Source organism: Callorhinus ursinus, unplaced genomic scaffold (genome assembly GCF_003265705.2).
Source record: "Callorhinus ursinus isolate GAN/ISIS: 27379988/994484 unplaced genomic scaffold, GSC_fseal_2.0 scaffold133, whole genome shotgun sequence".
Lineage (NCBI taxonomy): Eukaryota > Metazoa > Chordata > Mammalia > Carnivora > Otariidae > Callorhinus > Callorhinus ursinus.
In genome coordinates, this window is record NW_027397195.1 from 168,832 (window position 1) to 191,871 (window position 23,040).

The window sequence follows — 23,040 nt, forward strand, 5'->3', positions numbered from 1 at the left end:
TATACGCAACTGATGAATCTCTGAACTCTACCTCTGAAACTAGTAATACACTGTATGCTAATGAATTGGATTTAAATAAAATAAAATTTAAAAAAATAAAATGCCCAGTGTGTTGGGGGAAGATAGAGGTTTGAGGGGGCGAGGAGTGCTGGCTGACAGGATGAAGGGAGGGTCTTATTCTTACTCAGCAGGCCTAGGTGGCTGGAGACAGCTTAGGAGAGGCAGCTCTGTGGGTATTGTGGTGACAGACACTGGTTTGTCTGGGCTCATGTGTCTGACGGCACACAGGGGCTTGAGATAGAGGGTAGGGCTGTCAGAACACGACAGGCCCTCCCTTGTGGTTATAACACTAACATCAGCACCCACATACTGAGCCGTCCAGCGTCAGACCCCTCACCCATCACCCAGATTACACCATTATCAAGACTTGCTGCACTTGCTGCATCATTCCATATCCCTTTTGGTTTCCTTTAAAACTGTGCTGCTCAAAATTTGGTGTGGTGACCAGCAGCAGGGCATCACTTAGGGTCCTGTTAGACGAGGCTCTCAGTCCCACTTCCTGATCTACTGAATCGGAATCTGTATTTTTTTTTCTTTTTTTTAAACATTTTATTTATTTATTTGACAGAGGGAGACACAGCAAGAGAGGGAACACAAACAGGGGGAGTGGGAGAGGGAGAAGCAGACTCCCTGCTGAGCAGGGAGCCCGATGCGGGGCTCGATCCCAGGACCCTGAGATCATGACCTGAGCCGAAGGCAGACGCTTAACGACTGAGCCACCCAGGCACCCCTCGGAATCTGTATTTTAACAAGAAACTTGGGTGACTTGTTAGCAATTTAATGTTTCAGAAGCATTATTTTAAGGCAAACCCAAAACATTGTGTCGTTTCCTCCCCTACCCAAGCACTTCAGTACATGTTTCTGAGGTATGTGGTTATTTTTCTTAGCTAGCCACAATGTTCTTATCACCTAAGAAAGTTAACAATAATTGTGGGGCGTCCATATTTAAATCTTCCTATCTCAATTTATCTTTTTTTTAACAATAAGTTTTTTTGAGCCAAGATCCAAACAAGGTCCACATTACATTTGGTTGCTATGCCTCTCTTAGTCTAAAGTGGCCCCCTTGCCTATTTCTTGGTTTGTGTGTCTTTTTTAAGTCTTTGCTTTACTGCAGAGCTTGGTCACTTGTCTTGTAGAGCAGCTTCATTCAAGATTTGTGTGTTTGCTTCCTTCTGGTGCAGTTTGTCCCTTTATCCTCTGAATTTCCCAAAACCTGAATGTTAGTGCTAATGACTTCATTAAATTCATTTGAACTTTTTTGGCAAGCATACTCTAAACTATTGTGGGGATTTTGCTATACTTCCTAGATATATCTCACTCCCCCTTTTTGTTTCTTTTGCCAAAGTATTTTAAAGGCATGCTACTCAAAATGTGGTCTGAGGATCAGCAGCATGGGCATCACTTGGGAGCTTGTTGAAAATGCAGAGTCTGGGACTCCTGTCACCTTCCTGTGGTGTCACACTCCAAGGCACATATGTCTGAAGACCCATTCTTGGGGACGTTAAGATTGACTAGTGGGTTCAGGGGGTGTCAGTCTAATTGTAAAGTTTTCTATCAAACTTTCTTCTAGTAGTTTCATGCTTTGATTATCGTGGCCTGAATTCATTATTGTACAGTGGCTTGCAAAATTGTGTTTTTATGATTCTATTACTCTGCCCACATCAACTAGGACTATTTGGTGACCCTGAAATGCAATTTATATAGCAAAGGTAAGAAAATTAGTTAGTTTTTCTCTTTAATAAACAACTTTTAGAGTAAGGGGATGGTGCCCTCATTACTTCCAATGCTAACCAATGCAGTGTTTTGATTTGTTTTGGAGGATTTTTTCTTCTCTCTTAAATATTATTATTAACTTATAGAATTTTTATATATTCAATGTGTTTCAGAAACTTGCAATTATATTTTAATGTAAACTTTTTTGAATTACACAATAAAATCAGATTAGTAACTTTTCAAATTAAATAAAATCCATGTGACTTGTACCCATTTCAAGACACAGAATATGACCAACAGCCCAGAAGTACCCTTTGTTACTCCCTCTAGTCATTCATTACCTTATCCCCAAGGGTAACCACTCTCCTAAGTTTTAATACCATAGATTATTTTGCCTGGTTTAAATTTAGTATAAATGGAATTATACAGTATGGTCTGTTTTATTCCTAGTCTTTGACGCAACATTGTGTTTATGAAATCCAACCACCTTGTTGTAGGTTATTTTCACTGCTGTGAAGTATTCCATTGGTAACTATTCACAGCTTATCCTTTCTACTCCAGATGGATACTTGGGTGTTCCAATTTGGAGTTATGAATAGTGAGGCTGTGAACATTCTTGTACATGTCTTTTTGTGGACACATAAACACACTTCTGCTGGTGATATGCCTAAGAATAGAATTGCTGGGCCATAAGTTATACATATGCTCCACTCCAGTGATACACACAAATGGTTTCCTGAAGGGGTTGTACTGACTTATATTCTTACCAGCAGTATTTGAGAGTTCTAGTTGCTCCAAATCATTGTTAACACTTGGTATTATCTTTTTCATTTCAGCCGTTCTGGTAGTTGTATAGTGATATTATATGGTGGTTCTAATTTGCCTTTCTCTGAAGTCTGTTGAGTGCCTTCTTATTTGATTACTAGCCATTTGGATAATTTCTTGTGAAATGTCCTTTTTCCATTAGCTTACATACTTCTTTCTTATTGAGCTGTAGGAATTTTGTACATATTCTGATATAAGTCTTTTCTCAGATATTCGTGTTGCAAGTATCTTCTCTCACTCTGTGGCTTGCCTCTTTATTCTCTTAATGGTGTCTTTTGATAAACAGAAGTTCTTGAGTTTAATGAAGTTCAGTTTATCAATTCTTTCCTTTATGGTTAGTGCTTTTTGTGTCCTGTTTAAAAAATATTTGTCCACCCCAGGGTCCTCTGTTTTCACTTAAAAACGTTATTGTTTCATTTTTCAAAATGAGTCCATCCAAATCCACATTTCAACCCATCAGGAATGTGTGTGTGTGTGTGTGTGTGTGTGTGTGTGTGTGTGTATGTGAGAGAGAGATATTGGGTGAGAATAGTCAAGATTAATTTTTTTTTCAATATTGATATCCAAGTGACCCAGCACCATTTAAAAAATCATTCTTGGGGGCGCCTGGGTGGCTCAGTTGGTTAAGCAACTGCCTTCAGCTCAGGTCATGATCCTGGAGTGTCTGGATCGAGTCCCGCATCAGGCTCCCTGCTCGGCAGGGAGTCTGCTTCTCCCTCTGACCCTCCCCCCTCTCATGTGCTCGCTCTCTCTCTCTCTCTCTCTCTCTCTCTCATTCTCTCTGTCTCAAATAAATAAATAAAATCTTTAAAAAAAAATAAAAAAAAATAAAAAATCATTCTTGGTGCCCATCGACAGATGAATGGATAAAGAAGTTGTGGTATATATACACAATGGAATATTATGCAGCCATCAAAAGGAATGAGATCTTGTCATTTGCAACGACGTGGATGGAACTGGAGGGTGTTATGCTGAGTGAAATAAGTCAATCAGAGAAAGACATGTATCACATGACCTCACTGATATGAGGAATTCTTAATCTCAGGAAACAAACTGAGTGTTACTGGAGTGGTTGGGGGTGGGAGGGATGGGATGGCTGGGTGATAGACATTGGGGAGGGTATGTGCTACGGTGAGCGCTATGAATTGTGCAAGACTGTTGAATCACAGATCTGTACTTCTGAAACAAATAACGCAACATATTTTAAGTAAAAAGGAAAAGAAGAAGATAACAGGAGAGGAAGAAAAGGGGAGTATGTCAGAGGGGGAGACGAACCATGAGAGATGATGGACTCTGAAAAACTGAGGGTTCTAGAGGGTAGGGGGGTGGGGGGATGGGTTAGCCTGGTGATGGGTATTGAGGAGGGCACGTTTTGCATGGTGCACTGGGTGTTATGAACAAACAATGAATCATGGAACACTGCATCAAAAACTAATGATGTAATATATGGTGATTAACATAACAATAAAAAAAATTTAAAAAAAAATCATTCTTGGGCACCTGGGTGGCTCAGTCGGTTAAGCAACTGCCTTCGGCTCAGGTCATGATCCTGGAGTCCCAGGATCGAGTCCCACGTCGGGCTCCCTGCTCAGCAGGGAGTCTGCTTCTCCCTCTGACCCTCCTGCCGCTTGTGTTCTCTCTCTCTCTCTGTCTATCAAATAAATAAATAAAATATTTAAAAAAATAAAAATAAAACATCCTTTCCTCCCTGTTCTTCACTGTCACCTTTGTCATAAAATAGGTGATCATGTGTGTTGGACTCTCTGTTCCATCGGTCTGTCTGCCCTGTGCCAGTATAATTCTGTCTTAACTATAACTTTGTAATGTCTTGATAAATGATAGTGTGTTACAAAGTCCTACAAGTTTGTTATTCTCCCTTAAGAGTGCCTGACTATTCTTGCCCTATGCAGTTTCCTATAAATTTTTAAATTGGCTTGATAACATATCTCACCACCACCCCCGCCCAGTAATTTGCTGGGATTTTGATTAGGATTCTACTGAAGCTATAGATCAGTGTAGTGATAACTGACAGCAATATTGAGTCTTCCGTTCATGAACATGATCTATTGAGATCTTTAATCTCTCCTAATCTTTTATAGTTTTCAACACAGAGGTTTTGCATGTTTTTAGTTATACTTATTTTTTTTTAAAATTTTATTTATTTATTTGACAGAGACACAGCGAGAGAGGGGACACAAGCAGGGGGAGTGTGAGAGGGAGAAGCAGGCTTCCCACAGAGCAGGGAGCCTGATGCGGGACTCAATCCCAGGACACTGGGATCATGACCTGAGCCGAAGGCAGACACTTAATGACTGAGCCACCCAGACGCCCCTAGACTTATTTTTGAGCATTTGATTTTTCTGTCTTTTGCTAATAGCATCTTTAAAAATTGTTCATTTTTTATTTGATCATTGACGGCATATAGAAGTACAGTGTTTCTTTGTATATTGCTTCTATATCCAGTAACCTTGCTAAAGGCTCTTGTTAATTCTGTGTTTGGCTGTGGATCTGTTGGATTTCTCAGTCTACTTAATCATTTCATCTGCAAATAATAGCAGTTTTATTTTTTCCTTTTTAATCTTTATGCTCTGTATCTTTTTTTCTTATTGATCTAAGTCCTCTGGTAAAATGTTGAGTAAAAGTGGTGAGAGTGGGGGTGCCTGAGTGGCTCAGTCATTAAGCATCTGCCTTCAGCTCAGGTCATGATCCCAGGGTCCTGGGATCGAGCCCTGCATCGGGCTCCCTGTTCAGCAGGAGGCCTGCTTCTCCCTCTCCCACTCCCCCTGCTTGTGTTCTCTCTCTCTCTCTCTGTCAAATAAATAAATAAATCTTTAAACAAACAAACAAAAAAAAGTGGTGAGAGTGATCATCCTTGTCTCATTCCTGATTTTAGGGAAAGCTTTCAGCACTCACCAATAAGAATGATGTGTGCTGAAGGTTTTTGTTGATATTCTTGATCAGATTAAGGAAATTCCTTCTATTCTGGTTTACTGTGATTTTTTATCACAGATCAGTATGAGATTTTATCATGCCTTTTTCCTGCATCTGTCATAATGAACATACGATTTTTTTCCTTTTCTCCCTGTTAATGTGATAAATAAATCAGTTATTATCAAATGTCAAGCCACCCTTCCATTCCTGAAATAAACTCAACTTGTTGTGATATATTATGCTTTTTATATGTCACCAGATTTGATTTGCTAATATTTTGTCTATGATTTCTACATCTATATCCAAGAGAGAGATCAATTGTCCTTCCTTGTATTGCTCCTGTCAGGTTTTTTTTTCTGATTTTTGTTTGTTTGTTTTTTAAATCTTTGCTCTTGTCAGGTTTTAATATCAATGTTATTCTGACCCCATAAGATGATTGGTAAGTGTTCTCTCAATTCTGTTTTCTGGAACAGTTTGTGTAAGATTGCTATTTCTTCTTTAAATGTTTGGAAGAGTTTGCTGTAAAGCTATCTGTGCTTGGAATTCTTCCTAAGGTTTTTAATAATCAATTTAATTTCTTTGATAAAGATTATTCAGCTTGCACTTTTTTCATCTGTTTTGGTAAATCTTTATTTCAAGGAATTTGCCTATTTCAACAAAATTGTGAAGCGCAGTGGCATAAAATTGTATATACTATCCTATTATTATTTCTTAAATATCTTAGGATCCATTCTGATGTCCTCTTTTTCATTCATATTGCTAATTTGTGTGTTCTTTTTTTCTTGATCAGTGTTTCTAGGGGTTTATCAGTTTTATTAACTTTTCTAAAACACAAACTTTAGCTTTGTTGATTTTCTCTACTGTAGGTTGGTTTTGTTTCGTTGATATATGCTCATATCTTTATTCCTTCCTGGACTTTCTTTGGGTTTAATTTGTTATTCTTTTACCTTTTTGAGAAGGAAGCTTAGATAAGAGTTTTCCCTTTCTTCTTTTTTAACATATGCCCTTAAGGCTGTACATTTCCTCTAAGCACTGCTTTAACTGTTTCCCACAAGTTTTGTCGTATCTTAATTCTCATTTAGTTCAAAATATTTAAAAATTTCCATTGTGATTTCATTTTTGACTCCAGGTTATTTGGAAGGGCATTGCTTAATTTCGTTTTTTTTTTCACTTACATAATTATATTTATTATGTATAGTTGAACATGGTCCTTTTTTTTATTGTGATGTTATGTTAATCACCATACAGTACATCATTAGTTTTTTTTATTTTTATTGTTATGTTAATCACCATACATTACATCATTAGTTCTTGATGTACTGTCCCATGATTCATTGTTTGTGCGTAACACCCAGTGCTCCACGCAGAATGTGCCCTCTTTAATACCCATCACCAGGCTAACCCATCCCCCCACCCTCCTCCCCTCCAGAACCCTCAGTTTGTTTTTCAGAGTCCATCGTCTCTCCTGGTTCGTCTCCCCCTCCGACTTACTCCCCTTCATTCTTCCCCTCCTGCTATCTTCTTCTTTTTCTTTAACATATGTTGCATTATTTGTTTCAGAAGTACAGATCTGTGATTCCACAGTCTTGCACAATTCACAGCGCTCACCGTAGCACATACCCTCCCCAATGTCTATCACCCAGCCACCCCATCCCTCCCACCCCCCACCACTACAGCAACACTCAGTTTGTTTCCTGAGATTAAGAATTTCTCATATCAGTGAGGTCATATGATACATGTCTTTCTCTGACTGACTTATTCGTTCAGCAAAATACCCTCCAGTTCCATTCACCTCGTTGCAAATGGCAAGATATCATTCCTTTTGATGGCTGCATAATAGTCCATTGTGTATATATACCACATTTCTTTATCCATTCATCTGTCAATGCACATCTTGGCTCTTCCCACAGTTTGGCTATTGTGGACATTGCTGCTATAAAAATCAGGGTGTACATACCCCTTCAGAGCCCTACATTTGTATCTTTGGGGTAAATACACAGTAGTACAATTGCTGGGTCATATGGTAGCTCTATTTTCAACTTTTTGAGGAACCTCCATACTGTTTTCCGGAGTGGCTGCACCAGCTTACAGTCTCACCAACAGTGTAGGAGGGTGCCCCTTTCTCTGCATCCCCACCAACATCTGTCATTTCCTGACTTGTTAACTGTAGCCATTCTGACTGGTGTGAGGTGGTATCTCACTGAGGTTTTGATCTGGATTTCCCTGATGCCAAACGATGTTGAGCACTTTTTCATCTGTCTGTTGGCCATTTGGAAGTCTTCTTTGGAAAAATGTCTGTTCATGTCTTCTGCCCATTTCTGGATTGGATCATTAGTTCTTTGAGTGTTGAGTTTGATAAGTTCTTTTTTTTTCTTTAAAATTTTTTATTGTTATGTTAATCACCATACATTACATCATTAGTTTTTGATGTAGTGTTCCATAATTCATTGTTTGTGCATAACACCCAGTGCTCCACGCAGAACGTGCCCTCTTTAATGCCCATCACCGGGCTAACCCATCCCCCCACCTCCCTCCCCTCTAGAGTTTGATAAGTTCTTTACAGATTTTGAATACTAGCCCTTTGTCTGATATGTCATTTGCAAATATCTTCTCCGATTCTGTCACTTGTCTTTTGGTTTTGTGGACTGTTTCTTTTGCTGTGCAAAAGCTTTTTATCTTGATGAAGTCCCAATAGTTCATTTTTGCCCTGGCTTCCCTTGCCTTTGGCGATGTTTCTAGGAAGAAATTGGCGTGGCTGAGGTCGAAGAGGTTGCTGCCTGTGTTCTCCTTTAGGATGTTGAAGGACTCCTGTCTCACATTGAGGTCTTTCAACCATTTGGAGTCTATTTTTGTGTGTGGTGTAAGGAAATGGTCCAGTTTCATTCTTCTGCATGTGGCTGTCCAATTTTCCCAACACCGTTTGTTGAAGAGACTATCTTTTTTCCATTACACATTCTTTCCTGCTTTGTCGAAGATGAGTTGACCATAGAGTTGAGGGTCCATTTCTGGGCTCTCGATTCTGTTCCATTGATCTATGTGTCTGTTTTTGTGCCAGTACCATACTGTCTTGATGATGACACCTTTGTAATAGAGCTGGAAGTCTGGAATTGTGATGCCACCAGCTTTGCTTTTCCTTTTCAACATTCCTCTGGCTATTTGGGGTCTTTGCTGGTTCCATACAAATTTTAGGATGATTTGTTCCATTTCTTTGAAAAAAAGTGGATGGTATTTTGACGGGGATTGCATTGAATGTGTAGATTGCACTAGGTAGCATTGACATCTTCACAATATTTGTTCTTCCAATCCATGAGCATGGAACGTTTTTCCATTTCTTTGTGTCTTCCTCAATTTCTTTCATGAGTATTTTATAGTTTTCAGAGTACAGATCCTTTGCCTCCTTGGTTAGATTTATTCCTTGGTATCTTATGGTTTTGGGTACAATTGTAAATGGGATCAACTCCTTAATTTGTCTCTCTTCTGTCTTGTTGGTGGTGTATAGGAATGCCACTGATTTCTGTGCATTGATTTTATATCCTGCCACTTGACTGAATTCCTGTATGAGTTCTAGCAGTTTTGGGGTGGAGTCTTTTGGGTTTTCCACATAAAGTATCATATCATATGCAAACAGTGAGAGTTTGATTTCTTTGCCACTTCAGATGCCTTTTATTTCTTTTTGCTGTCTGATTGCTGTGGCTAGGACTTCTAGTACTATGTTGAAAGGCAGTGGTGATAGCGGACATCCCTGCCGCGTTCCTGACCTTAGGGGGAAAGCTCTCAGTTTTTCCCCATTGAGAATGATATTCACTGTGGGTTTTTCATAGATGGCTTTTATGATCTTGAGATATGTACCCTCTATGCCTATACTCTGAAGAGTTTTGATCAAGAAAGGATGCTGTACTTTGTCAAATGCTTTTTCTGCATCTATTGAGAGGATCATATGACTCTTGTTCTTTCTTTTATTAATGTATTGTATCACGTTGATTGATTTGCGGATGTTGAACCAGTCTTGCAGCCCAGGGATAAATCCCACTTGGTCGTGGTGAATAATCTTTTTAATGTACTGTTGGATCCTATTGGCTAGTATTTTGGTGAGAATTTTTGCATCCATGTTCATCAAGGATATTGGTCTGTAATTCTCCTTTTTGTTGGGGTCTTTGGTTTGGGGATCAAGGTAATGGTGGCCTCAGAAAACGAGTTTGGAAGTTTTCCTTCCATTTCTATTTTTTGGAACAGTTTCAGGAGAATAGGTATTAATTCTTCTTTAAATGTCTGATAGAATTCCCCTGGGAAGCCAGCTGGCCCTGGGCTTTTGTTTGTTGGGAGATTTTTGATGACTGCTTCAATTTCCCTAGGGGTTATAGGTCTGTTTAGGTTTTCTCTTTCTTCCTGGTTCAGTTTTGGTAGTTGATACATCTCTAGGAATGCATCCATTTCTTCCAGGTTATCTAATTTGCTGGCATAGAGTTGCTCATAATATGTTCTTATAACTGTTTGTATGTCTTTGGTGTTGGTTGTGATCTCTCCTCTTTCATTCATGATTTTGTTGATTTGGGTCATTTCTCTTTTATGTGTGATGAGTCTGGCCAGGGGTTTATGAATCTTGTTAATTCTTTCAAAGAACCAGCTCCTAGTTTCATTGATCTGTTCTACTGTTCTTTTGGTTTCTATTTCATTGATTTCTGCTCTGATCTTTCTTATTTCTCTTCTCCTGCTGGGTTTAGGCTTTATTTGCTGTTCTTTCTCCAGCTCCTTTAGGTGTAGGGTTCGGTTGTGTATTTGAGACCTTTCTTGTTTCTCGAGAAAGGCTTGTATTGCTATATACTTTCCTCTTAACACTGCCTTTGCTGTATCCCAAAGATTTTGAACAGTTGTGTTTTCATTTTTGTTTGTTTCCATGAATTTTTTTAATTCTTCAATTTCCTTATTGACCCATTCACTCTTTAGTAGGATGCTCTTCAGCCTCCATATATTTGAGTTGTTTCCGACTTTCTTGTTTTCACTGGGTTCTAGTTTCAAAGCATTGTGCTTTGAAAATATGCAGGGAACGATCCCAGTCTTTTGGTACCAGTTGAGACCTGATTTGTGACCTAGGTTGTGATCTATTCTGGAGAATGTTCCATGGGCACTAGAGAAGAACGTGTATTCTGTTGCTTTGGGATGGAATGTTCTGAATCTATCTGTGAAGTCCATTTGGTCCAGTGTGTCATTTAAAGTTTTTATTTCCTTGTTGATCTTTTGCTTAGATGAGCTGTCCATTTCAGTGAGGGGGGTGTTAAAGTCCCCCACTATTATTGTATTGTTGTCGATGTGTTTCCTTGCTTTTGTTATTAACTGCCTTATATAATTGGCTGCTCCCATGTTAGGGGCATAGATATTTACAATTGTTAGATCTTCTTGTTGTATAGACCCTTTAAGTAGGATATAGTGTCCTTCCTCATCTCTTATTACAGTCTTTGGTTTAAAATCTAATTTGACTGATATAAGGATTGCCACCCCAGCTTTCTTTTGGTGTCCATTAGCATGGTAAATGGTTTTCCACCGCCTCACTTTCAATCTGGTGGTGTCTTTGGGTCTAAAATGAGTCTCTTGCAGACAGCATATTGATGGGTGTTGTTTTTTTATCCAATCTGATAGCCTGTGTCTTTTGATTGGGGCGCTTTGCCCATTTACACTCAAGATAACTATTGAAAGATATGAATTTAGTGCCATTGTATTGCCTGTAAGGTGACTGTTACTGTATATTATCTGTGTTCTTTCTGGTCTGTGTTACTTGTAAGCTCTCTCTTTGCTTAGAGGACCCCTTTCAATATTTCTTGGAGGGCTGGTTTCGTGTTTGCAAATTCCTTTAGTTTTGGTTTGTCCTGGAAGCTTTTATCTCTCCTTCTATTTTTGATGACAGCCTAGCTGGATATAGTATTCTTGGCTGCATATTTTTCTCATTTAGTGCTCTGACGATATCATGCCAGTCCTTTCTGGCCTGCCAGGTCTCTGTGGATAGGTCTGTTGCCAATCTAATGTTTCTACCATTGTAGGTTACAGATCTCTTCTCCCAAGCTGCTTTCAGAATTTTCTCTTTGTCACTGAGACTTGTAAGTTTTACTTTAGATGTCGGGGTGCTGACCTATTTTTATCGATTTTGAGGCGGGTTCTCTGTGACTCCTGGATTTTGATGCCTGTTTCCTTCCCCAAATTAGGGAAGTTCTCTGCTATAATTTGCTCCAATATACCTTCTGCCCCTCTCTTTCTTCTTCTTCTGGGATCCCAATTATTCTAATATTGTTTCATCTTATGGTTTCATTATCTCTCGAATTCTGCCCTCATGATCCAGTAGTTGTTTATCTCTCTTTTTCTCAGTGTCTTGATTTTTCATCATTTGGTCTTCTATATCACTAATTCTCTCTTCTGCCTCATTTATCCTAACAGTTAGAGCCTCCATGTTTGATTGCACCTCATTAATAGCCTTTTTGATTTTGACTTGCTTAGATTTTAGTTCTTTTATTTCTGCAGAAAGAGTTTCTCTAATAACCTCCATGCTTTTTTCAAGCGCAGCTAGTATCTTTAAAATCATCATTCTGAACTCTAGTTCTGACATCTTACTAATATCCGTATTGATTAGGTCCCTGGCAGTCGGTACTGCCTCTTGTTCTTTTTGTTGAGGTAATTTTTTCCGTCTTGTCATTTTGTCCAAAGGAGAATAGATGAATGAGAGGAGTAAATGCTAACAGGGTAACGACGTCACCAGAAAATATACACTGAAAAAATCAGAAGAGACCTGAAACTAGGAGAAAAGAAAGGGAAAGAAAGAAAAAAGAAAAAAAAAAAGAAAAAGAAAAAGATAAAAGCATACAAAAACAAAACAAAACTAAAAAAACAGAATATGATCACATATGATCAGGCTGGTGCATAGATCAGTGCCACACACTATATTTTTGGTGTGTTTTGGTCTGTTAGAAGAAAGTGCCTCCCAAAATTTTAAAGAAAGAAAAACTTATATATGTACAAAAATAAGGGTTAATACGATGAAGGGATGGAATATGACTGTAAAGATGAAAATTATAAGATTTTATAAAAGGAATTGATAAGTTGGTTGAAAAAAGAAAGAGGATTTCAAAAAAAAAGGGAGAGAATGTGATCAGGCAGGAGAGTAGAACAAAGCCATACACTAGAGATTTAGGGTATATTTTGATCTATTAGAAGAAACTGTATTCCAAAATTTTGAAGAGGGAACAACTTATATATATATATATATAATATATATATATACCAAAAATAAGGTTAACTACTATGAAGGGATAGAATATGACTCTAAAAATGAAAAGTAAAAAAGATTTTTTTAAAAAAGGGATTGATAAGATGTTGGTTGAAAAAGGAAAAAAAATTCAAAAGAAAAAAAGGTAGTTAAAAAAAATTAACTTTGAGAGACTAAAGAATCATGGGAAAAAGGCCATGAATTCTATTGCAGTATTCCCCTAGCGCTGGAGTTCTGCCGTTCTCATTGATCGGTAAACTTGGTCTTGGCTGGCTGTTTGTGCTGATCTTCTGGGGGAGGGGCCTGTTGCCATGGTTCTCAAGTGTCTTTGCCGGAGGTGGAACTGCCCCGCCCTTGTTGGTCCAGGCTAAGCAATCGCTCAGGTTTGCTCTCGGGAGCTTTTGTTCCCCGCAAGCTCTCGGTACAGCTTTGGAGGATGACAGTAAAAATGGCAGCCTCCCAATCTCCGCCCCAGAGGAGCCGAGAACTCAGGGCCCCGCTCCTCAGTGCGCCCCCAGAGAAAAGCAGTCACTCCCGTCTCTCCGGTCTCTGGCTGCACTCCGTGCTCCCCCGGCCTGTGACCGAGTGTTTCTATCTCTGGCACCTGACCCCGTGTGGAGTCTCCAAACCCAGCAGATCCCTGCGGTGCACTCCCGCGCGCTCCTCCCAGGGGAGGGAGGGGAGTCTCCCGGGATCTGCTGCTTGTTGGGTCCCCGCTGGAGGAGCAGTGGCTCGACTGTCACCGATCACAGTTTATGGCAACCCTGAGCTGAGAGCCCGCGCCTCGGCTCCGTCTCTGCAGCCGGCTTCCCCGCTCTGATACCTGGGAGCTCTGCCGCACTCAGGCACCCCCGGTCTTTCTGTGACCCCAAGGGTCCTGAGACCACACTGTCCCGTGAGGGTTCCACCCCCCGCTTCACCACTGGAGCGACGTCCCTCAGCGGAGCCGACTTCCAAAAGTTCCGATCTTGTGCTACCCGGCTCTAGCACTTGCCAGAAGTGGCTGACGGAGGCCCCACCCCACCCCCACCGTCTATCCTCCCGAATATCGCCTCGGATTCACTTCTCCGCACATCCTACCTTCCAGCAAGTGGTCGCTTTTCTGTTGAGAGTTGCTGCTGTTCTTTTCTTCGATCTCCTGTTGAGTTCGTAGGTGTTCAGAATGGTATGATCCCTATCCAGCTGAATTCCTGAGACCAGACGAAATTTAGGTCTCCTACTCCTCCATCTTGCTCCTCCCCGCCCCTGCATTGCTTTCTTTCTGAGACATTCAAGTTTTTTTAGTTTCTTTTTGTTATTGGCTTCTAATTTAATTCCACTGTAGTCAGAGAACATATTCTGAATTATTTCAATCCATTGAAGTTTATTGGGGCTGCTTTTTGACGTAGCATATGTTCAATTTTGGCAAATGTTTCATGTGCATATGAAAAGTGCTTATTTTACCATTATTTACAGTGTTCTATTAATCAGGTCAATTTTGTTAATTGTGTTGTTCAGATCTTCTATCTCCTTAGTGATCTTTTCATAGCTTATATGAAAGATTGTTAAAGCATTAAAATCTCCCATTTTGGTTGTGGATTTTTGTATTTTTCCTTTTAATTCAATCAATTTTTAAATATATTTTGTAGTGATGTTATTGGATGCATACAGATTTTAAATTTATATCTTCTTGGTAAATAAAGAACAATGTATTTGTATATAGATATTTCTTTCTCTTCCTTATATAAAAGTCTGTAAACCTGTCCTTTGCCTAATGATTTTAATTTGTTTTTAAAATTGCTACTGCTAAGTGTAAAACCATTAATTGGAAGAAATATTTACATCAATTTCAGTGGAAAAACTGGTTCATTCCATCCAGCCCAATACCCAAACAGTTTTTACTGATGGAAAAATTTATTAATTGGCCAATAAAACAGGTTTATACTAAAAAAATAATTTGAATATAAAGATACAATTTACATATACAACTTATTGCAATAAAGGTTAATTGTCCTCATTAAAAGAAGAAATGAAGACTTAATGATGAGTAGTGGAGAATATTTGTGAGGGAGTCATTGAGAAAGGTACATTTTTCCTTCTGCACCATTTCTTCAGTCTTTTGGGTACTCATGGTTATCTTGCATTCAAACTACCTTTAAAAATAAAGTTATAGCACAGAAAAATACACTGAGGGTAAAATAAACACTAAACCTGAACGCACTTCAAAATACATGGAATAGCTTATGCATTTAACACACTGCAGAATCACAGAAGCTACTACCTCTCCAGCCCTTTCAATCGCCATGTATATGCAAAAACAAAGCATTTGGGATTTATCCAAACAAGGCAAGCAGTGCACATTTGTTTCCTATGATGTTGTTGGGCTAGGAACTGTTTTATTAAGAAAATTAGTATGTTTTGCCTGAAAGTGTGATGTCAGAACATCATTCCTTATAGCATGTTTATGTGGTGTATTTAGGGATGAAAAAGTCATTATTACTAACATCATTTAAAAAAGAGTGTTTTCCAAAAAGTAGTATAGCTTTTCAAGAGCCACTGCAAAAAGTTTCTCCTTGAACAGTAGTTGAACAGATGAGTTCTGTACACTGAACTTCACCTTGCCCTTTTTCTATGGAAATAATTTACATTAGAGTTTTTACAGTGGAGTGGCATGGTCCCAACAGAGGCCCAGATGCATATGGGATTTCTGAGAATGATAAAGTTGATACTGCAAAATCTATGGGGATAAGATGAGCTATTCAAGAAATAATGTTGAGACAATTTCATTTGTGGGGAGAAAAAGTAAAAGCTGGATCGCTATTTTACTCCACACACAAAAATAAAGTGTAGCTGGATCAAAGATTCAAGTGTAAGAAGTGAAACAAAAAAACCCCCAAAATATAGAGGAAAACATGAGTGAACTTAAAAAAAAAAAAATCACTGAATGGGGAAGCATGACATAAAACTCAAGAGTCATAAATGAAAAATGACTACATACAAACTATAGATGTGGGGAAAGATATCATGCAAGCCAAATAAATAGCTAAGTGAGAAACAATATCTTTAACACATTGATAATTTCTTTTGGATTCAAAAACTCTTACAGGGCACCTGGGTGGCCCAGTCGTTAAGCGTCTCAGGTCATGATCCCAGGTCCTGGGATCGAGCCCCTCGTTGGGCTCCCTGCTCGGCGGGAAGCCTGCTTCTCCCTCTCCCACTCCCCCTGCTTGTGTTCCCTGTCTCGCTGTCTCTGTCAAATAAATAAATAAAATCTTTTAAAAAAAACAACTCTCACAAATTAATAAGAAAGCAATAAATACTTCATACAAATGGATAATGTATATTAATAGGTAGTAAACAACTTAAAATAAGAAGCTTGACCTCACTCATAATTTAAAAAAAATATATTTTGGAACAAAATGATAAGGTACTCCTTCAAAACAAGGATGAAAAGGTCTGCACACAGCTCAAGCAGTGCTATGGGAAAACAGGCCTTTTCCTATTCTGTTGTATGAATTGGCATAACCTCTGTGGGGGACAATCTGTCAATATCAATTTTTCTTCAAAACTTTTTAGTGAAAGATGTCAAATATACAGAAAAGTTGAAATAATTGTGCAGTGGAAAATTATATACCACACTTAGATTTTACAATTGTCAACATTTTGTTCTATTTGCATTATCACATATATATCATATATATAAACATATATCTGCATATCCATCTAGCCATCCATCAAGCCATCTTGCATTTTGATGCATTTCAAAGTAAACTGCAGACATTGGTATACTTTATCCCTAAATATTTCAGCATACACATCAACTAGATTTCGGTGTTTGTTTATGGTTCTTTTTTGAGGGAAAATGTACCTTCGATGAAATGCACAAATTTTTAAGTTGACCATTCAGTGTGTTTTTGACAAATGCACACATCTTTGTCATCCAAATTCCTGTCAAGATCTAGGATATTTCCATCAGCCTACAAAGTTTCTTCCTGTCCCTTCCCAGTTAAGCCCCATCCCCATACCCCCAGGAAATATTTTTTACCATAGATCAGTTTTGCCGATTCTAGAACATCATGTAAGTGGAATTATACAGTACATGCTCTTTTATGTAAAGCTCCTTTCACTCAGCATAATGATTTTTGTGATATACCCATCTCGCTGTGTGTGTCAATTGCTCATTCCTTTTTACTCCTGAGTAGTATTCCATTGTATGAATATACCACAGTTTATCCCTTCCCCAGTTGATGGCCCTTTGGATTGTTTCCAGTTGGGAACTATTACAAATAAAGCTTCTGTAAACATTCTTGTACCTGTTTGAAGACGTTTTCTCTTGGGTCACTTGGTGGAGGGTCGTAGATAGAATGTATGTATAGCCTGTCCCTGGGGCTCAACTTTGGGGCAAGACCCTGTCGTGAGTATGCGCTGACAGGTACAGAAAATGCATAGTGGGAGGTGTGAGAAGGTGGGAAGTACTTCTAGGGGAGAACCAGGGAAAGTTTCCTGGAGGAAGAGGCCTTGGTGCTGACACAGTTTAGTAGGAGGATTGGGGGGGCGGGGGTCTGGGTCAGACATGCCTACGTTCCTGTCCTATTCCCACAGGAAAAAGATCTTGGGAGTCTCAATTTCTCGTCTGTAAAATGGGTGTGATGACCCCACAAGATGTGACTGAATGATGGGAGTCAAAGGCCTAGCCAAGGCCTCGACAGGCTCCCTGTTTTGTTAATGTTCCTCTGTTCTCCACAGGCCTTGCTCTTCTGGCGGCCTTCAACGTGGATGAGGCCCGGATCTGGGTGACTCCTGAGGGAGACACACCCTATGTGCTCAACTCCCTTCTTCACCAAGACTCCAGCACCAACCAGACCTGGTGAGTGGCGCCTGGCAGATGGGAGGCATAATTGAGGGCGCCTCTGGGGAGTCTGAACAAGCCCCAGAGAAGGCTCACCCCCACAGTCTGGGAAAAAACTCCCTTCACTTTCAAAAAGGTGTACAGGAGAGAGGCTGTGAGCACCAGGCCAATCCTAGCCCTCTTTACTGCCAGGGAACGGGGGGCAGGATATGACCTCAAACTATTTTAAAATAAAGTTTATTAAGGCTGTTTTGTAATGCTCAGTATAGAAATTTTGGGCAATGACAAAAATATCAGAGAAAAAATGGAAACTGTGAGGCATCAGGGAATGTGGTTAAGAGGCAGGTTGTGGGTCTGGTAGCCATGCGTCAGTGACAGCTTTACTCTGTACTTGTAGCGAAGCACTCAACCCACAACCCGTTTCTTATCTCTACTGTAGTGGTAGAGATTTCCCTATATCACGGGGTTGTTGCATAAAACTATTTGAGTTAATGCACAGAAAGGATTTATTACAGTTTCTGGCCAAACTCAAGCTCACTAAACATTGCATTTGTGTTTTTAAAATCTCATCTGGGGGATGTCTGGGTGGCTCAGTTGGTTAAGTGTCTGCCTTCTGCTCAGGTCATGATCTCAGGCTCCCGGGATGGAGCCCCACATCGGGCTCCCTGCTCTGCGGTGAACCTGCTTCTCTTTCTCTCTTCCTCTGCCCCTCCCCACTGCTCATTCTCTCTCTCTCAAACAAATAAAATCTTTAAAAAAAAAAATAAAAATCTCATCTGTACCCACCCATTAGATAAGCCACAAATTTTAAATGTGGCAAAATTCTGCTGGTGAGGATGTGGGAACCTGTGGGGCTGTAAATTGATACAACCAACTCAGAGAATCGTTTTACCATACCTGGTAATGTCCAAGATGCCTTTGACCCAGCCATTCCACTCCCAGACGCCAACCTTAGAGATAGTCCCAGGCACATGTAAAGCTATTTATTGTAGCATTTCTTAGAATAGTGAAAGACTGGAAATGGTCCTCATTAGGAAAATGGAGGAAATAAGCTGTGAATCATATACGATGCAATATTAGAAGCAGGTCAAATGAATAAAATGAGCACAGTGGTTGTTAACTTGAATCACTCCCAAAACGTAAGGTAAAAACGGTGATTGTTGAATTATATATACAATGGTCATTTATTCAACAAGTATCTATACGGAGCACTGACTATGTGCCAGACCCTGAAGATACAGCTGTGAGCAAAGTAGACAAAAATTCTTAGGCTCGGGGGAGATAGACAATGAGCAAGCAAGCAAAATATGTATTATATCAGATGGTGATAGTGGGGATATGCTAATGTAGAAACATGTCTTTAGTTTTGTCCCTTATCGTCATCAAAATGACTTTTAGAGCTGCTTTGTTTTGAAGCCAGGATCCAGTCAAGGTTCACATGTGCCATATTGTTGTGTCTCTTTATTCTCTTTTAATCTAGAGCAATTTTTCCTTTCCTTTTTGTTCATAATGGTCATATGGCTTTCTCTGTGCTTGCTGTCACCCAGCCCTGCTCATGCCCTGCCCCAGGCCAGTCCCCTCCCCATCCTCGCTGCTTTGCTTCTTGTCAGTGGTCAAGGGTTTCCTTCTTACCCAGCACACATGAGCCATGAGCCCAGCATCCAGACAGGCTTTGGGGCAGAGCCAGATGAGGAGCCCAAGTTTTCTGGCTGAGCGGAGCTCCCCATCTTCCCAAGTTGAGCATAGCAGAAGCTCTGTTTGGTGGAGGATGGGTAGGCAGTAACAGCTTCTGAGGCAGCCTTATAGCCCTGGGACTTGGGCCATGACCCCGCCAGCTAAGCATGCTTGGACCCCTTGCTAGACTGTGGTTTCCTCCCTGTACAGTGAAGAGGCTGGTGACCATGCAAGGGGGAAGGGCAGGGTCAGTTTGTTCATTCATTCATACATTCAGGAAGTATTTATGGAGCATCGACTCAATCACAGGCTAAATGCGGGGATAAGATAGTGAAAGAGGCACAGTCCCTGCCCTCGTGGGGCCCCCTGGCTCATGAAGGAGACAGACAAGGCAGGCAATGACAAGAGGAGTGATGGCAGCTCTGGTGGGGATGTCTAGGGTACTTTGGAGACATAGAGGCAGGTGTATCCTTCAGTCACAAGGTGCGCATCAACCCTGGGGCTGAGGAGATGAGTAGGAATTAGTGTGAGAAGGCAGGGGAGGGGGATGTCCCAGCCAAGAGCAGTGTGGTCAGAAGCCTGGAAGCCAGTGGGAGCAAAGTCAAGGAACAGAAAATGTCAAATGATCGAAGCTGAGTGCAATGAGCAATAGGCTGGGAGAGGTGGGTGGTGCCTTGCCACCTAGGCACCAAGGATTTGAGGCTCCAGAAAGGTTTGAAGCAGGAAGGGGTGGTGAGAAGGTTGTTAACAAGTTCTTGGCTGCAGGAAGATGAATTAAAGTCAGTGTTTGTTGTGTGTTTTGTTGTTCTTGTTTTGGTAAAATTTTATGGACATTTGTCACACAGAAAATGCCCCCATCATAAGCGTGTAGCTCAGTGAATGTTTGCAAAATGAAACACCTATGTAAGCAGCATCCAAATGAAGAAGCAGAACATTACCAGCCTCGGGATGCCTGAGTGTCTCAGTCAGTGAAGCATCTGCCTTCAGCTCAGGTCATGATCCCAGGGTCCTGGGATCGAGTCCCACATCAGGCTCCCTGCTCTGCGGGAAAACTGCCTCTCCCTCATCCACTCCCCCTGCTTGTGCACACTCTCTCTCTCTCTGACAAATAAATAAATAAAATCTTAAAAAAAAAAAAAAAAAGCACATTACCAGCCTCACCTAAGCCCCCTCTAGCCTGGTGTTCCCTTCCAGGCACATCCCCTGCCAAGAGCTAACCAGTGCTCTTATCTCCACCTCCCTGGATTAGTTTTGCTTGTTCTTGAACTTATAAATGAGGCATGCCATTATTCTTCCTCAATAGAGTCTGTGAATTTTGAAAATGGTATTGCCTGAGACAATGATACTTATTCTCATTGCTCTTAAGTCTTCCATTGTGTGAACAGTGCTGACAATGGGCATTTGGCCAATTTCCTTGGACAAATTATACTGCTCTTGATGGGCAGGTGTACTTCCTTTTATCAGGCATGTGCCCAGCATTGGAATTGCTGGATCAGGACTTATGCATAGAGCCAACATTTAGTTTTCCAAACTTCAGTGCATGAGTGTTCTGGTTGCTCCCCATGCTCCTGAAAGCCAAGTGTCAATCCCAGTTATTTGTGACCATCTCTTGCCCAGTCCCCTTCCACCAGTACCCCAGCAGGACCCTCTCCAGCTCCAGGCCCCCTGACTAGAAGCCAAGGTGATTGGAGCCCCTGGAGCGGAAGGCTCTGAGTCCACCATAGGGTGCAAGGAGAGCCCAGCTGGGCTCATGAAAACCTCCCTGAACACCTGCTGAAGCAGAGGGGGCTCACAGGAGGATGTGGTGGAAGGAACTTTGGGTTCCTGCCACAAATGGTGAAGCCCAAGACCACGTGCCTGCCGTGCTGAGCAGGAAATGTGCTGCTGGCCTCCTCAGGGCCACAGAGAGCGGAGAAGGCTGGGCTCCCTGTGAAAGGGTGATGTGTCCCTCTCACTTCCTTGTGCTGTTTCTCCCTAAAATAGAACAGCCGGGGCTGGCAGCATGAGTGTCGTTGCCGCAGGGTGAAATGAATGGAACATAAAGAAGGCCTTCCACACCTGAAACGAATATAACACTGTATGTTAATTATACTTCAATAAAAATGCAAATGAAACCATAAAAAATAAACTAAAAAAATACGATAAAAGTTGGGGTAGGGGTACCTGGGTGGCTCAGTCGTTAAGCATCTGCCTTCGGCTCAGGTCATGTTCCCAGGGTCCTGGGATCGAGCTGCGTGTCGGGCTCCCTGCTCTGTGGGGAGTCTGCTTCTCCCTCTCTCTCTGCTGCTCCCCCTGCTTGTGCTCTCCCTCTCTGTGTCAAATACATAAATAAAATTAAAAAAAAAAAAAAAAACTTGGGAAAAAAAAAGAAGGCCTTCTCCTGGGAGGTATGGGATTAGACTCAGAATGGACCCAGGTTAAAGGTGGGTGAAGGCAGGAGATGGACTGCTTCTAGCCTAGGGTACAATAGGGTCCCTGGGGATGTCAGCTGATGGTGGGTTTGGTTATTGTTAGTCAGTCATTCAGTCAACAAACCTGGAGATCAAGAGACTACCCATCATGGGGGGTAAAATGGTTGGGCAACAGAGGCAGCTCAGACTGGGCCCCAGGCCACAGCACTGCATGACTTGATATGAATGGCAACCTTGGGTTCTGCAGTTCACAGCCTGGACAGCCGTATATGGGTAGTCTCTTGAGAACTCACAGTCTAGGTGAGTATAGAGGTGGGTTCCAGTAGTCAGGGCTACCTGGAGGGCTTGGAGGGGGTCAAGTTGTTCCTTTTAGGAAGACTTCCTGAGGAGCAGGTGTTTACGATGACTGTTGGCAGGAAAAGGAGTTGGGAAGGAAATAGCTCAGGCAATGGCCTGAGGGAGGAAGGAGAGCTGAGGCTATTCCAGGCCTGGACCTACCCCACCAAAACATGATTTGGAGTGGAGACTAGTTCTGACCCCACCTTTATGGGGGAGAGGGAATGCGGTGCTAGACCAAGGGCTGAGGCTCAGCCCGGGGAGGAGTCTGGAGCAAAGGCAGTGTTGCTGAGCCCGTGACCTATTTTGGGAGCTCAGCTGCAGAGCCCACAGAGCTGCCCCTCTGCTCTTCAGCCCTGCCCCACATTAGCGCCCTTACCTGCTTCCTGGGCTGTAATTCAGTCAATATTTAACCATATTTACTGAGCCCTAACTCTTTGCCAGTCATTCTTCCATGCTCTGGAAATAACATGGTCAACAAGATTAGATGTGATCCTTGAGGAACTTACGGTCTAGTGGGGGAGACAGATAATAAGCACATAAGCAAGTAAAAAGGATACTATCAGACATAACAAGTTCTGAAAAGGAAATAAAACTGGGAGACATACAGCAGAGTAGCTGTGCTGTGAGGTGGCGCTGGCTGGAGAAAGCCTTTATGAGGACATGACAGTTAAGCAAGGCCAGGAGATGGAAATGAGCCAGACTTGGGGAGTGAAAGGCAGGCTTCCAGGCAAAAGGCACAGCAAGGCAGAGGGCTGGGGGCAGGCAAGAACTGGGGCTGTCCAAAGAAGGGGCTGGAACAGAAGCCAGCCAGTGTGGAGCTGGAGCTTGGAGAGCAAAGAAATGGGAAGAGGAGGGCTCCTGGGTGGCTCAGTCGTTAAGTGTCTGCCTTTGGCTCAGGTCATGATCCCAGGGTCCTGGGATCGACCCCCACATTGGGCTTCCTGCTCGGCGGGAAGCCTGCTTCTCCCTCTGATCCTCCCCATCTCATGCTCTTTCTCACTCACTCTCTC

The 23,040-nt window shown here is 41.4% G+C and overlaps 1 protein-coding gene across 9 annotated transcripts in view; it reads left to right on the forward strand.

Moving 5' to 3' along the window:
- The window catches only part of ITGAE (integrin subunit alpha E), a 77,013-nt gene that overhangs the window by 13,281 nt on the left and 40,692 nt on the right, over positions 1-23,040 (forward strand). For all 9 annotated transcript variants that reach the window (XM_025851513.2, XM_073890211.1, XM_073890212.1 and 6 more), the window contains exon 2: positions 17,504-17,624. In XM_025851513.2, the coding sequence (XP_025707298.1) occupies positions 17,504-17,624 (121 nt within the window). The remainder of the gene's footprint in view (positions 1-17,503; positions 17,625-23,040) is intronic.